Here is a 16087-nt window from a genome sequence, read left to right on the forward strand (position 1 = left end):
CAGTGCTGCACAGGAACAAAAGGTTACAAAATGCAATGTAGAACATTTTCGAACAAAAGCTGAATGATTGCACAAAGTTCTCTTAATTCAGGCTTATCAACAGATCCTTGGCAAAATCTTTTGGCTTCTGAAAGGAGAAAGTTAATTGCAAGATTACAATTCAGGTGTCGGATGCTTGTGGTCATTCTTGTTTTCACTCATCAAACTATTAAGTTGGGAGAGAAAAATGGTTAGCAGATACAGAAATGCAAGTATCTGCAAGTATAGCTTTCAAGATGGCTATTTGATCACAAAAATGACTTCAGCTACCAGTTTGCCCATTGTTGTTGTTATTTATAGTCATGCTGTGGACCTGGTCTCTGGTTTCAGCAGCTCCCTAATTTTTGCTGCTCTCAGCCTGACAGAGCTTAGTGATCCATTTTAAAAAAGCAAAATCTTTCATGGCATGAGCAGCTCTTCTTAAACTCTGAAAAACTTAATTAAAGGCAGTATATTTGTTCTGCCAAAATCTTTTTATTACATATGCCATTAGCTGCATGGGGGGAACCAGTGACTCACCAGGTTGTGATTCAGAAGAGCAACTCTAATTTTCCTGCCCTTTCCTTTCTGCAGTTTGTGTGTACTGTGATTGCCATCCTCCTGCATTATTTCTACATGAGCACCTTCGCATGGATGTTTGTGGAGCAGCTCCACATCTACCGGATGCTGACTGAAGTGAGGAACATCAACTTCGGGCACATGCGGTTCTACTACGTTGTTGGCTGGGGCATTCCTGCCATCATAACAGGTACCCTCAACCACCTCCAAAAAGCTGTTTCCCTGCCATCTTCACTGGCTGGGTTCAGGGAAGTTGCCCCATCCCAGGCAGCTATGAGTGTTTTCCTGAGCAGGGCACCACCAAGCCACATCTAGCAGAAGTCAGCCTGCATTTGGCAGATCAATGTACCAAATGCCTGTTGACACAGCTGAAAGGATCCTGATGGTTATCCAACAACCAAAACATAATTGCACAGATTAAATCAGGACTTGATAACGTTGCTTGGGAATAACAGTATTTTTATTTTAACAATTTTGCCAATAGCTTTCAGAAATTTCCTTTCCCCGTTCTGGTACCTCCAGATACGGACACACGGACTCTTAGAGGTGACTGCAGTGGCTTCAGAAGCAATGCTGCCTGCCCACAGGGCATTACTGCCCTTCACTGGACATTCCCACTGCCTACTGTCAACCAGCAGTAAATACTTCTTGAAGGGAATTTCAATGGCTGTTTCATTTGGCATAAAACCAAGCTGGGAGTACTCAAGCTGCCTTTTACTTAATTTCAGATACAAAGGCTGTAACTTCCAGTTGAGGAAAAGTAATGAAAAACTGGAGGCAGTAATGTTTTAAAGCAATCCAGAGCAATCCATAGGAGCACATCCATCTCCACCCTCACCGTGCCTATTTTTGCCATAGACATTTCCAGTGTTATCCTAAGCAAACAGTGCTGTGTTAATTCAGGCAGACAGCTCCTCAGGAACTGCTTCATGGAACAGTTGGAGTGGGGTTTTTGGTTCAACTGTTTCAGCATGTATCTGTTGCCATATGGGAAATCAGATCAGAGGCAGGCAGATAACTTTTTTCCAATTGGTTTTATTTTTACTAATAATATCATACTGTCAGCAATGGCAGAGGTTTAGATGTCTCTGAGATCAAACAAATAGCTATCACTCATGTACACTTGCAAAAATATTATGGAACAAGTTAGATTTAAAAATACATACTTTACATTCTTTTTTTTCTGTGTGTTTTAAGAAACTGTAATACCAAATCAAAGTGTAGGCTGGTACTGGTTAATTCTCTCTTCAGGGGGCTAGTAAGTTTCTTCATATAATTTTGTGCCTAAATAATTTCTACTTCTATCAGTTCATAGTAGAAAGCACAGCCCAGAAGGCTCTGGTAATTTAGATGTACTCCAAACATTTAAAATAGAAATTGTCCTTGAACTTATGAAGTATTTCAGACCTATTTGACTTTTATCAGTATCTACAGGACTACTACAGTATTTTCAGGAACTCTGAAGTGCAATCAGATACTTGACAGCATCATTTCTAGGAGAAAAGAAGTATCATTAAATAACAAAACCTAATTAAGTTTCAGAACTCATTACCTTTAGAGTATTTTTTGAAGGAGTTTCTGCTTCAAGTTTACTTTCTCTCTTAAAATCTAAATTAATTCAGACCTTCTCAACAGCAGTATTATGCAATTTAAATATCACAAGCATGTCATTTTTACATTTTTCTACTTAGATATGCTCTCTGTGATATGGAACTATTTTGCACTTCTAAAACTTCCCAGGTTGTGTCCTGCAATTTAATCTCTGAATCTACTGAACTTGCAGTTCTGTTTAAATGAAAAGTAAGATCCCTATTACTGAGAAAGTCATGGGATTTTGTGAAATGAAGGATAAAGAAAACTAAGCCTTTAGTTTGCCCTTCCAGGCTTATAAATCATCTGAAGAGAAAATTGTTTCATCATAAATAGCACAATGTAGGATTTCTTGCCTCTAGATAACTTGTTACTATACATATTTTAAATAAGCTTCTTTATAAATTTTAATTTCTAAATAGTAAAAAGGTTCCAACTTCATAACATGAATCCTAAACATTATTTAAATTGCTTTTTGAGAGAAGGATTGGTTATTTTTCTTAGAAGTGATATAGTCTAGATATGGGAAGAAATTTCAGTCTTGGGACATGCAGAGGACTTTTTTATTTTAAAGATAAATACCATTTTATCTTCATCATAGCTATCCTGAGGGAAAAAAAAAAAAAAAAAAAAAAACAACCAAAAAAAAAAAAAAAAAAAAAACACCCAGTAGCAATGACTTTTTGCATATTATTTTTTCTACTTTCTATGCTTAAACTGATATTCATTTCAAGCTGGGACGTAGTGGTCCTAAGGCATCTGTAATGGGACCAAGCTACTTGAAGAAGGGAACCTTGGCCTTTAGAGGAGGATAAAACTTAGTAAAATGTTTACAGATGAGCACTCCAATGGGGAAGAACCACATTTAATCACAGCATAGAAATGCAAATTTCCATGAATAAGAATAGAATAGAAGTTGAAAAAAGGCTTCCAACAGCCATCAAAAGAGTGTAGATCTGGAATAATCCTCCATTGGGAGTGATAGTGGAACATTTTATATTTGCTTTAAGCTTGCTCATTTTAAAGTGTAGTTTGATCCATCTTGGAGAGGGATTTTATGACTTCCTTGCCACAGGAGCAAAGGGCTGGATTTGGCACTCAGCAAGACCCCCCCAGTTCTGCCTGTCTCTGTGGCAGCACACTAACTGCTTGACATATGTGTGCAGTAACTGCTTTGCCATGGAGACTGCAGTGCTTGTGTTAAAACAGGTTCTTTCTTATGCAGCCCTAAAACAAATATCCCCCAGAAACTGTGACTTTCCAAATCCTAAGCAAAGCAATGAATCAGGAGAGAGTTGAGGCTGCCCCACAGCTGCCTGAGTCACAAGTGGCTGCTGAGCCCTCAGGAGCTGAGAAGGGTTAAACATGCCCTTCCTGCAGCCCTTGGCACAGTCCTGTATGTGTGCTGGGGATGGGTGCTGGTCCCTACAGGACTCTTGGCCACAGGACCAGCCCCTCTTCCTGCAAACGTCAGCAAGGTATCACTCAGCCTGCACACTCAGTCTGTTAAGGGCAGCCAGGCTGCAGCATTTAATTGATGTGCCAAAATATTTCTCAGTATTACATTGCATCGGCTTAATTCTGCCTTTGAGTAAAGTGTTATTTCACGTGTTGTTGACTGCAGTAATATTTGAACCATGTACCTGAAGACTGCAATTTGCTCCATTTGTTTAATGGAGAACTTAAGGGTAGGATTTTGGGAGTGAAAAAATGTTGCTGTCTGCCAATTACTCATAGAGCCAGAGTCCCATTAATGGAGAAATCCAGTCCTGGGAAACAGACTGTATCCACAGAATTACATCTGTATAAAATACTTTATGGTCCCTTAATCATTTATGGCTAATTCTTTCTGGATGGCAACTGCTGAAGGGATCGTGGAAGGGCCAATGGGAGCAGGAAGGGAGACTAGTCCTATCTCATTCCACATTTCAGTGAAAACAGATCCAATATCCACTGCTTTGCCAAATACCCAGTTTAGTTTTCATAGACCATAGGCCTGTACCAGATGTGAATATTGGCTGTGGGCCAGTTCTAAGCAGCAAGAGTAAAATGCAGCTACCTTTCCCTTTCTCAGTGTCCTTTCATCAAAGCATGCAGGCTTCAATTCAAGAAAGGATGACTCTTAATGCACATGAACCCTCCTTGCAGAGAACAGCCCTGCCTTCAGCCTTGACCGCCTCTTGAGATGGGCCATACGCTCCTCACAGGAGCTGTCCTCATGCCCAGACAGCATGCCCTGCTGCAGCCACCTGCCATATGTCACTGGCCACAGGCCTCACTGGGATCAGTTTCTGTGTCCTGAGGAAGGAAGATCTCTGCAGACAGGGTACACCTGTCTCAAAGAGGGGAAAGGATCTTTGCACAGGAATTAGCAGGGCTCATTAAAAGTGCTTTAAACTAGGTTTGAAGGGGGAAAGGGATAGAACCAAGCTCACTAGAGGCAACTGAGGGCAGAATGCCAGTGTTTGTGGGACAGTGTGCTAGTGTGTCCTTGCCTTTGCCATCTCAGTGGAGGCAGGGGTTGGAGATCCATGTGGCAGCAAAGATGCAGCTGTGTCCATGTTAGAAACCATAGGAACCATAACCCGTATTAGAGGGTGTTTTGACTGTACAGAGCTTAATGCTGGCGATAAAATAATTGAGTGTTTATGAGTAAGAATCATCAGGAAGGATGACAGTACAGTGAGAGTCTATTATAGACCATCCAACCAGGATGAGGAGGCAGAGGAAATATTTTACAAGCAGCTGGGAGAAATCTCACCACCACTAGTTCTTGTGGGGAACTTCAACTTAACAGATGTCTGCTGGGAATACAATGCAGCAGAAAAGATTCCAGGAGGCTCTTGAGTTTATGGAAAAGAACTTCCTGATGCAGCTAATGAGTGAGCCAGCAAAGGGAGATATCCCACTGAACCTGTTTGTTGTGAACAGAGAAGAACTGGTGGATGATGTGATGGCTGGAGACTGTCTTTGACACAGTGATACAAAATTATAGTTTTCAATTCTCTTAGAAGTAAGCTGGGGATCCAACAGAACTTCCACCTTGGATTTCCATAGGGCTGACTTTGGCCTCTTTAGAGGCCTAACTCACAAAGTCTCTTGGGAGGCAGTCAAGAAGGCTGAACATTCCTCAGGTGGGAAGTCCTGAAGGCATGGGAATAGGCCATCCCCATATGGTGTCAGACAAACCAATGGGAAAGACCAGCCTGTATGAAGAGGGGGCTTTTGCTGGAACCAAGGGAAAAATGGAGAAAAACGCAGGCAACTCAGGAGGACTAAAAGGATGTTGTGATCATGCCCCTGTACTCAGCACTGGTGAAGCCACACGGCAAATCAGTTCAGTTTTGGGGCCCTCACTACAGGGAAGACATTGAGGTGCTGGAGCGAGTCCAGAAGGAGATGGTAAAGGATCTGGAACACAAGTCTGATGTGGAGCAGCTAAGGGAGCTGGGGAGAAAAATTTCAGGGGACACCTTATCTGAAAGATCTTTTCCAACCTAAACAATGCTATGGTTGTATGATTTTGCAGGTCAAAGGCAAATCCCAGTCCATCACCATGTGGGCGAGGTGTAGGTCACCAAGTCAGACAGCACTGTAAATCAGCAGACGAATGTTAGGCTCAGAGACCTGCCTTTGGAATTGGCCAGGTTTTGAAAAATAAAATAATAAAAGGTGTGTTTTTAACTCGATTGCCTTGGGGGCATTAACTCCATTTCAGACATTGCGGAAAGCAAGGTGAGGTACCTGGGATGGCAGTTCAAAATGAATCCCACCTGAGCTCAAGCAGTTAACTCCCATAAGTTCCCAGGTTCCTTTGTCTCTGATGTTATTTTAGTGACAGCAAGTTAAGAATGCACTTTTTTTTTTTTTTTCATAGCATAGACATCTCCTCCGTTATGATTCATGTCATTCTGCTGCACAGGCTTATTGAAATTCCTCAACATGTCACTCACCCTCAAGGCTCATGCTGTGTGAGAATGACTATAAAACTGTGCTGAAACAGAATTAATTTGGGACTTACATTTGTTGTCATTTTTATGTAGCTGAACTTTGTTCTAGTTGGCAAAACTCAGAGTATTGTTTGATATGACATGACCAGGACAAAGATTTTGATTCACAAAAGTTTGAATCCAGCTTTTCCTTTCACAGAATTTCCTGTTGAATAATTTTTGCCATGATAATTTTGTTTATTTGAAACTACATTTGGTTACAGGCAGCAGTTTTCTGATTTACTTTTTCTCCATTTTGTGACACAGGGCTTGCTGTTGGTCTGGATCCACAAGGCTATGGGAATCCTGATTTCTGCTGGCTGTCTGTTCATGACACCCTGATCTGGAGTTTTGCTGGGCCCATCGTAATGGTTGTTGTTGTAAGTAGGGGGAGTTGGCATCCAGAGCTGTCTCTTCTTTACTGCTGTCTTTTCTTGTAAGTTTTGTCAGACAGTAGTCATGCAAAGCAACCTTGTTCTTTACATTTGAAGCAAATGTACTCAAGCTTGCATCTTTTGCTTAAATAGATAAGACATAAGCTAAGCTCCTGGAAATCAGAGGGCTGCTTGCCCATACAAAGTTTGCTTGTGGAGCAATGGCTCTAAGGCCAGAAACCTATTACTCATTTGCTTTGTTCCATTTTTGAAGGGTTGGTCTGTATGTTGATTTGTAAACAAATCAACAAAATGAACCATAACAAGCCACTTCATCTAGAAGTTCTAAAGGAATATTAAATATTTCCACTTTCAGGAATTTAAAAGAATGGGCTGCTGCTCAACTTTTCCCTTACAGTTTCTTCCTCAAAGTAACAGCAGAAGATAAATATTCATGGTTTGGTTCTTATCTTGAATGCCAAAAGCAAGTTCTGATCTCCTCGCCTCAAAAAGTAGACCTGGCAGCAGTGTAGGTTATGGTCACAAGCCATCAGAGACATGGGACAGCCCCCACTGGAGGACCAAAAAGTGGACTAGGAGTCTTAAGCTTAGGGAAAGGAAAGCTGCAGAGAAGGGGGAAGGAGGAGCCTGTAATAGTGTGTTGGTCTGGAGAAAATGGCTATGGACCCAACCATTCTTTTCCAAAACAAGCAGTAGCAGGAGGTGGGAGATCTAGCAGGAACAGGACAATGGCAGTGGTAAATCTCTACACTGTTTTGGAAAGTGGATGATGAGACAAATTCTCAGAATTAATATTCACTTCAAGTGATTAAGTACAAATGCACCACCAGTCTAGTACATCCCAGCTGACATGGAAATCAGTGGAGACTGGAGGTTTATTCAGAGTAATTATCACTGTATGCTCTGCTAGAAAAGATTCCTGAATTCTGGTTTGATCCAACTGAAACAAGCTGCTGGGCTGAGGTGGACAAGGCTTGGACAAGGACAGCCATTCTTGAATTTTTATCTTTCCCTCAAGCATCTTTGCATAGGGTTGTCTTACTGAGTTTCATCCAGGTCAAGTGCCAGCATGTCCTTGACTATGTTGCCTTGAAACAAGGTGAATCTTGGAATTTAGAGACCTGTAAGTTGAACAAAAAATATTCTCAGTGCCACAAACCATTTTAGGATAAAAATTGCATTGTTATTGAAAATAGAGCTGTAACAAATGTACAGAAAGAATCCATGCTGTTATTTCAATTTCCCTTTCAGATAAACACTGTCATCTTTATACTAGCAATGAAAGCATCATGCAGAAGAAGGCAACGTTCATTTGAAAAAACAGGAGTCGTGTAAGTTTGAGTTCAAAAACCTGTAGAAGTTCTGACCAGAAATAATAAAAGACAGAATTGCCTAAAATCAAGTTTTGGAGCAGGAAATAGAAATGGTTTTTTGGAGGAGAGTGTTGGTAGAGGCAATTGGAGCTGCTTCACCCCACCCACTCCTGGAGGAGAAGGCAGGAGAAGGGAGAAGGGAGAAGGGAAAGACCTATCCTCCAGGTGGTATCATTGCAGTCCTTCCAGTCTCTACTACAGTGTCACTTCACCTCTGCCCATGGCATGCCCAGGCAGACGTAATTCTGGGTCTCCCAGTGCTTGTCCATGGCTCAGAAAGGTCTCCCCTCTCAAGTGTCTTTACCGGCTGTGTCATGGCAGACACCCACTGATGTTCCCATGCAGAGGGCCAGCCTCCCTGCATCCCATGCTCATCACAAGTTACAAGCTGCCACCCTCCTGAGCTGTTGTGGCAGCCTGTTCACATTAACATCTGTTTTGCCCAAAGCACAGAATTTATCTGTGAACTCAAATGTCCTTAGCTAGTGGCAGTAGAGCCCCTTGTGTTTTTTTTTTTCCAACGAGGTAGCTGTATGAGACTTCAAATGGCTGCTTTTCATTATGTTTTTTAGCTCTGGCTGTGGGGTGTTGTGTGTGCTAGACTTTGTGGTTCTTTGAACCTTAACACTAAGCTTAATGAAAACTAGAATCTGAGGGTGAGCTCCCTGGCAACATGGGTGGCCCAGTTAATAAAAGTGTGGAAGGAGCAATGTTGGTGCAGTGCCATGCTCCCCTTGGCATGCCCTTTCCTTTCCATGCAGCTGTCAGCTTTGTGCATTCTGAACCCTGACCCCAATAGTGTCTGGGTGTTGAGGATGAGGTCTAAGTCTCCCTAAACTAAGGAGTATAATTGCTACCTAATGGCAGCAATTTTACTCATAATATAAAACTTTTGCCACTATATTTGTTTGTCTTTTGAAAGTGTCTGTGAAAATTGTATTTTTAAGCAAGCAAATATTCCCTGAGTGCCCTCAATCCAAAACCTTGGGTAGTAACATTGGGAAGGAATGTGAGAGTGAAGCTGACATGAGATGGACATGGCCATTTACATTTACATGCCCAGATGTGTTCCTCAGAGTCATCAAGGCTGAACAGCATGGGCTTGTAAAGCAGTCAGATTTGTTTGAAGAAAGTCTTGGAAACGAACTTGGAAAGAAATCCCTTTTTTTAACATAAACATGCTAAGCTGTGGAGTATTGCTGTGTGAGAGATGGAAACTGGGAATTAGTGAACACCGCTCTAATTTTCCCAAAGGGCTTTTCTAGTTGCCAAGTTGTTGGGCACATAACATCATCCATGGGGAGAAGCTGGGCTGTTCTCTTGTATCCCATCTCACTGCAGAATTCCATCTGTGTTTGCCTTACAGCTCTGTGCTGCGGACAGCATTTCTGCTCCTGCTGCTCATCAGTGCCACGTGGCTGCTGGGGCTCATGGCAGTCAACAGTGATGTCATGACATTTCACTATCTCTTTGCCATTTTCAGCTGCCTGCAGGTAAGCTGGGTAGCATCTTGTCTGTGGTAGACTTGGTGAGCACACTGCCACACCCAGATTTCCAAAAATCTACTCAGCATGGGCTAACTTAAGAAAAACAGAGATCTCAAGGGCAATTTTTGCTTTCTCTTCTCAAGGAGAGGGTTCTGTTCACCAAAACTATAATTTTGAGTAATTATGTCTCTCACTTTTAGTCATTCTAAAGTAAGGGCAGTACCACAGTAACCTGTGACAGTAGGCCAGGTTATACCTCTGTCTTTCTAGAGACAAAATCTTTGTCCCTGTGTTCTGTGTGCTCATTGTTAAGTCATTCTTTTGCAATCACAAATGAGAGACTGCTGTATTTCACCCAATGGCTCCAAGTTCAATGCTTTCACAAATTAAGTTATTGTTTAAAGAAATTACACAAATAAGGATTTTCAAATATAATGTAAGTTTTATTAGGGTTTTACTGGGTTGCCTGGGTTACACAATTGTTGATTAAAGATGCAGAAAATAGTTATTTGTAGGATACCTGGCATGGAAGTAGTCACAGAAATTCATGTGGTCACAATTTGAACGTGACCAAGGATGACAGTAATTGCCCTAGCAGGTGCCTGCAGCACTAGAACAACTTCTGTAAGACACTCAGCTGCAGCACAACAGCCACAACTTGCAGCCACAGAGAAAACAAAGTCTGATGGGTCTCCTTTGGAGATGGCTGTCAGTGCCCTGGAAGCACAGCACATAGGTCAGCCTGGAGCAAGGTTGTTTTGCCACTGCAACTAGTGTGCTCTGAAATAAATGCACCTACTCAGGCTTCCACAAATCTAAAATTCAATTAAATTAAGCACAAACCTGATGATAGGGACAAAGGTCAGCAGCCAGAATTCTCCAAACTTGCCCAGGGAGGCACGGTGGTATGTAGCATTTCACATCACTGCCTTCTTTGAACTTGTATTTTTAAAGAGACATTTATGTGAATTTTATTAATGAATAATCCCAAAGTGCTAGTGCCAGCTAAGATCATATTTGATTGAATGTTAAGAAAGTGAGCTTGAAGTTTAAAGTTACTCTAAGTCAATTGCTTTGGCTGAAATCCTGAAATTCAGGCTTCTTATGATGTTGGTACAGCTGCAACTTCACGAGTATTGGCTTTTCTATACTGTGTGTCCAACCAAAGCCGATAACAATTTGGCAGCTGCATTAATTCCCTCAGAGCAAGCACATCTGAAGGCACACACACGTGTGTGTGTGCCCTGCCCCCAGCAAAAGCTGTTAATGTGTGTTCCTGGCAGCCAACAACTGCCCAGCCCTGGGGACTTCACTGATTTTCCCACCAGAGCTATTGCTTAACCAAGGAACTTCAGTGACAAAAGTTGGGACCTCTCTGCTCCCAGTACCTCTTCACATCTCACCAGGCTTTCTAAAATTTTCTTAGATTCGATTCAGTATTAAGAGCTCCTTTCACAGAAGCCTATTTCCAGAGGCTTTCACTAAAGGTTGTGATATCTTTCATGTGCTGCTATTGATTTTTTTCTCATCATCTGTGTAAAAGCTCCAAAATCCCAAATTCTAAAATCTCTGCAATGTTTTCTAGTGGGACATTGAGGTTCCCTTTGGATTTCTTCCCAAATCAAGCTGTGCTCTGTAAATTCTGGAGAAAGGCATATTTTTTCTATATTTTCCCAAGCCTTTAATGTACATTTGAAATTGGAATCAAACTATGAAGAAGTACTAAGAGACCAGTCAATGCCATTTCAGACAAGAAATAAAATATTTATTGCTTTTGAAATACCTTGTCATGGACTACAAACTAGAATTCAGGGGTTGTTTCAAAATGAGTGTTCTCTAATATCCATATTTGCAATGTGGTAGTAGCAAAGCATTTACATTTTCCTCTCTCTAAAACTATCCAGGGGCTGTTCATTTTCTTCTTCCACTGCGTATTTAACAAAGAAGTGAGAAAGCACTTGAAGAACACTTTAACTGGAAAGAAACCTCTTCCAGATGATTCCACTGCAACAAGAGCTACATTGTTAACTGTAAGAAAAAAGCATTGGGAGAAAAAACATCCTCTTTCTGGTAGAAGTTACCTAAAATAAACTTATAGGTGGCTTGTCTGTAATTAAGTGAACTGAATGATTGCTTTCAGTGACTTGTACAAAGATTACTGATGGCTTCTCTCGAGAGTTTTGATTATTATTTGAATTTAAACATTTGAGAGAAAATAATTACTTTCCCCGGTGTCAAAACCCATTTGGTTCTTTGAAACTTAATACATTTGTGGGTAACATGAGCTTCTGGGATGATAATTCACTATTGCTTTGTGTCTTTTTTTTGCCTTTCAGCGATCTCTGAACTGTAACAACACATATATAGAGGAGCCAAACATGTATCGCACAACTATGGGGGAATCCACTGTCTCCCTAGAGAGCACCGTCAGGTCAGCCAAGAGCCACAATAGCTACCTTGCTTATATTCTCAGGTAATCCGGTGGCAGGTGCATGGCTTTCAGGTGCTTGCCTTTCCCTTTTTTTTTGCTCTTGTGGAAACCAGAACTCTGGTTCAAATGCTACTTGGTTTATGTCTTAACAGCTCTGTTTCATGTGACTGTTGTTCTCTTTGGTGCATTTTCTGTTGCATGTGTCTTCAGGGCAGGGCTGTTACCTGTGTGGGCCATGCTGCTTGTCTAATTCAGATGTGTCTCAAGGAGCACAGTTCAGATCCTTAGCTTTAGGCTTTTTGAGAAGGTGATAGCTACATCAGGATAACCTGTGTCTCTCTATAAAGTGTTTGTGCAGTCAAGCACAGCCTGGCTGGCATCCCCTGCAACTTTCTACATGTCTGCCTTGTTGTTATAAAGAGTAAAGTGACCAAGAAGGTTGTCCTCTATTTTTCTTCTCAAAGGGACGAGGCTGCTCATAAACTCAGTGGATCCTCAAGTCAAGCAAGGGCTGGTCAGACTGAAGCAGATTCCTCCATTTTTCATAGGAATCCATCCAAATCCAATGGTGAGGATAATTTCTAAACACTTTGGCCCATTTATGCATCTTCTTCTCATCACTTTCTTTGAAGTCTTCTGTAACAGAAAGAATAATTAGAATAATTAGATGTTCTCATTCTCATTATGCTATTGGCATAACAAGCTGTGCAATGGCTGCCTTACAAGGAAATCCTGGAATGGAAGTATCATATATCTGCTGCTTATGATGGTTTAATTTTTATCTGATGTTGTCACAGCTGTTGACAGTTTATGGAGTCCCCGTTCTTTCTCACAAATTACATACTGTTTCTCTTGATTTTTAGTTGGAGAAATTTTAATGTTTGAGACCTTGAGGCAATATTCTCCTTTAGTGCTCTGTGGTTTGTACAAAAAATGAGAGGTGCCCCTTGTCTGATTTCCTTTCATTTTGGTCTTGACATTCCATTTTGTTTCCTTGTAGCAGTTTTTAAGTTAAGTGCATCTCAGGTTCTTGATATTTCTAGATACCTTGTTTTGCCTGTGTGTTGTGTTCACTGAGATCCAGTAGAGTTACTGTGCTGCATGTAAAATAGGGAAGAATGTGTTCCCTCTCTGTTCTGCACATCCTGTACTTGTAAAAGATCTTGTCCACTAGCTGAACTGAGTGGTTGTGCTGCCTTCTGAATTTATCTTATATACACTTACAGATGTAAAGCTCATTCCTGTCATGGCCTGAACCAGATCCCTGCCTTTCCTTTCTCCTTGTCCATTTGTCAGGCAGATTTTTTTTTAACTCCCCTTTACACTTTCACCAGTGTGTTTCCCCATCCCTGTTTGCAGAGCACGATTCAGACTCTGACAGTGAGCTGTCCCTGGATGAACACAGCAGTTCTTACGCCTCCTCCCACTCATCGGACAGCGAGGAAGATGGCCTCGAGACAGAGAAGAAGTGGAACACAACTTCCAAAAACAATGAACACGGCCCACTCCACAGCACACCCAAAGGTACTCCCAGTGTGAGGGGAGGGGCAGTGGTGCTCTAAAACAGTTTTAGATTAGATGGGATAAATTTGCCACACGACCATGTGACTGAGGCAGCATCTCAACCTCTGTGCCTTGCTTCTGTAGAGATCCTTGTTGTTTCCAGCTTTGAGACCTTTCTTCTTCCAAAGGCTGGTTCACAGGGGTGACTGAGTACTGAATCACACAGAATTACACAGAATGCTGAATGCCTTATGGCAGAGTGAGCTTTTCAGGCAGGTCTGCAAAGCAGTTGGACATGGCATTACCAAACCAGCAAAATCTCATGAAAAAGAGGAGAAAAAAGCCACTTGTTTTGAGGACAGGGGTAGGAAATGCCTGTCTCTCCTCATGCAATAAAGGCATTGGTATTGGGGAGGTCCTGGACCTAAAGACTTGGCAGTCATTGGCCATTAATATAATTTCTTTGTGGCAGGGTGCAGGCATTTCTAAACACAGTTGATCCTGTCCTAATAAAATGCAACTTTGAATCACAAACATCAGTTCTGAAGGCTGAGAGGCGCCCTCAGCCTTCAGAAACCACCTCCCCAAGGGGGAATCTCTGGCCCTGGTCAGCTGAGAGGACGGGTTTGCCTCACGCTTTTCCATAATGGAGCTGGCAACCTCGCTCTGGGAAGGGTTTAGACACCCTGCCATCCTACCAGGTGATTTTTGGAGGATTTAATGGACCCTGAGGGCAGTGCAGTCCAGCAAGGACTGACTGAAGGATTGCTCTGGTTGGATACATAGCTCCTCTCCAGCCACAGAGGCCAGGCAGTGGTTGAGAGAACATACCAAAAGTGTTTTTTGAGCTAGTGTTTTTTTGCGTTGCAGTTGATACCCTTCCCAATCATGTGAAACCCTATTGGCCCACAGAGTGCGTAACAGCCAGCGATGGCGAGGACCCCGGTAGGAAACAAAAACTCAAAGTAGAGACCAAGGTCAACGTAGAGCTTCACAGGGAAAACCAGGTGAACCACAACAATGAAGCACCACAGGACAAGGAGAACGAAGGGCAGCAGAAGGAGAACAGGCCTCTGGCCCACCAGAATAACCAGCAGCCGGAACAGAGGAAAGGTAGCGCAGCCAACCCAGCCTCACAGTTGGATTGGGAGACTGGGGGGTTAACGAGCATTAATTAGTTTAAAAGGTAGCTCTGTCAGGGAGAAGTACTTTCCAAATGGCTCCAACCTGTGTAGTCAGATACACCATGGGAAGCCAGTAGGTGGCTGCTGAAGTCTAATCTTTTGGTTATGAAATGAAATGCCAAACTAGAAGTCTTAGTAATAAATAGAGAATGTAACATCTTGCATGTGGTTAGCTTGATAAATGAAATTACTGATACACTTAAAAAATTTTATTATTCCCTCTTTTCCTTAACAGGCATCTTAAAAAATAAAGTTACCTACCCTCCCCCACTGGTGGATAAGAATATGAAGAATCGTTTGCGGGAAAAGCTGTCGGATTACAATCAGAGCACAGTCTCATCCAGGACTACTTCCCTAGGGACAAATGAAGGGGTCCGCTCTCCTTCGGACTCAGGGGTAACAGTAAAAAATGTCCGGAGGGAGCAGTCTCGAGACCAGCTCAATGGCATGGCCATGACCCTCCACGTGGGAACAGGACATGCTGACACCTCAGACTCAGAGTAAGTGCCACATCGGGATGCCCTGCTGACCTCCTGTAGTCCCACCCTTCACCTTCCTACCCCAGACTCACACACGAGCAAAATTTCCCCTGGTAAGTGGCCAGAGTCCTTCACCAGTGACTGTCTTGATGGTTTGCCCATGCTATGTCCCCAGGCCATGGTGTTTTAGTCATGAGAAGGCCAAAACTGGTATCACAGGTGAGGTGCTGTGACAGATACCTGCTCCTGGGTCACCCAGGACCTGAACAGTCATGCTGATGTGGTACTGGCACACTTGGACAGGAGCAGCCTCACTCTGCCTTGCCACCCTGCCAGGACTTGGGTGGGGAAGGGCACAAGGCTGTGGGGGGCATGGAGTGAGTGTCCATCAGGGCAGAGGGAAACCACGAGTGAGGCAGGAGACCCCAAGGCTGGAGAGAAAACCAAGCCACTGATCCTCAGTTACCAGGCATGTGATTCCCACCTGCTGCATGGCAATCAGTGTGTGAATTTACCATTATAAACTAAATCAAATATAAACAAAAGGCTGAGTAAGCTCTCAGCCAAAGGCAATTCTCAGAAACCTCATTACTCATCATAATTCTTGCATTTCAAATTAAGACAACAGCCATATGTAAAGTCTCTCCAGGCATTTTATGCATATAGTCTCATTTTTATTAACATGAGTAACGGTCTTATTCTTTCACCAAACTGAGAGAAAATTTCTCACCCAGCTTTAACTCTGGCACTGTCTCACCAGGCTTTAAATACTCCTGTTGTCTGGGTGCACAGACCATTCCCACCTCACTATAAAAACACATCTTTGGATTGCTGGAAGTTGGCTGATGAAATAGATCCTGGTTAGCCAGGAAACATGGATGTTTTGAATAAGCCATAACTGAATAAGCTGCTACCAGGTAACACAGTCATTACTGGAGAGTAACTCGCCAGCTTGTCCTAAGCAGCTGTGTTATCTCCAGAGCTTTGGCATAATGGAAAGCTCTGCTGTTGGCAGCAGATTGCATGAATCCATCTGATACACTGGGCTTCTAACAGCTT

The 16087-nt window shown here is 42.5% G+C and overlaps 1 protein-coding gene across 2 annotated transcripts in view; it reads left to right on the forward strand.

Moving 5' to 3' along the window:
• Window positions 1-16087, forward strand: part of CELSR1 (cadherin EGF LAG seven-pass G-type receptor 1) — a 162567-nt gene that overhangs the window by 143993 nt on the left and 2487 nt on the right. The window contains exons 25-34 of one of the 2 annotated variants that reach the window (XM_083859672.1): window positions 613-787; window positions 6444-6556; window positions 7823-7902; window positions 9311-9437; window positions 11336-11461; window positions 11768-11904; window positions 12327-12430; window positions 13222-13386; window positions 14236-14478; window positions 14785-15049. In XM_083859672.1, coding sequence (XP_083715798.1) covers window positions 613-787; window positions 6444-6556; window positions 7823-7902; window positions 9311-9437; window positions 11336-11461; window positions 11768-11904; window positions 12327-12430; window positions 13222-13386; window positions 14236-14478; window positions 14785-15049 — 1535 coding nt within the window. The remainder of the gene's footprint in view (window positions 1-612; window positions 788-6443; window positions 6557-7822; window positions 7903-9310; window positions 9438-11335; window positions 11462-11767; window positions 11905-12326; window positions 12431-13221; window positions 13387-14235; window positions 14479-14784; window positions 15050-16087) is intronic. The other variant, XM_083859671.1, reaches the window with a different exon arrangement.

This window comes from Zosterops lateralis (genome assembly GCF_965231275.1).
Source record: "Zosterops lateralis genome assembly, chromosome: 4".
Taxonomy (NCBI): domain Eukaryota; kingdom Metazoa; phylum Chordata; class Aves; order Passeriformes; family Zosteropidae; genus Zosterops; species Zosterops lateralis.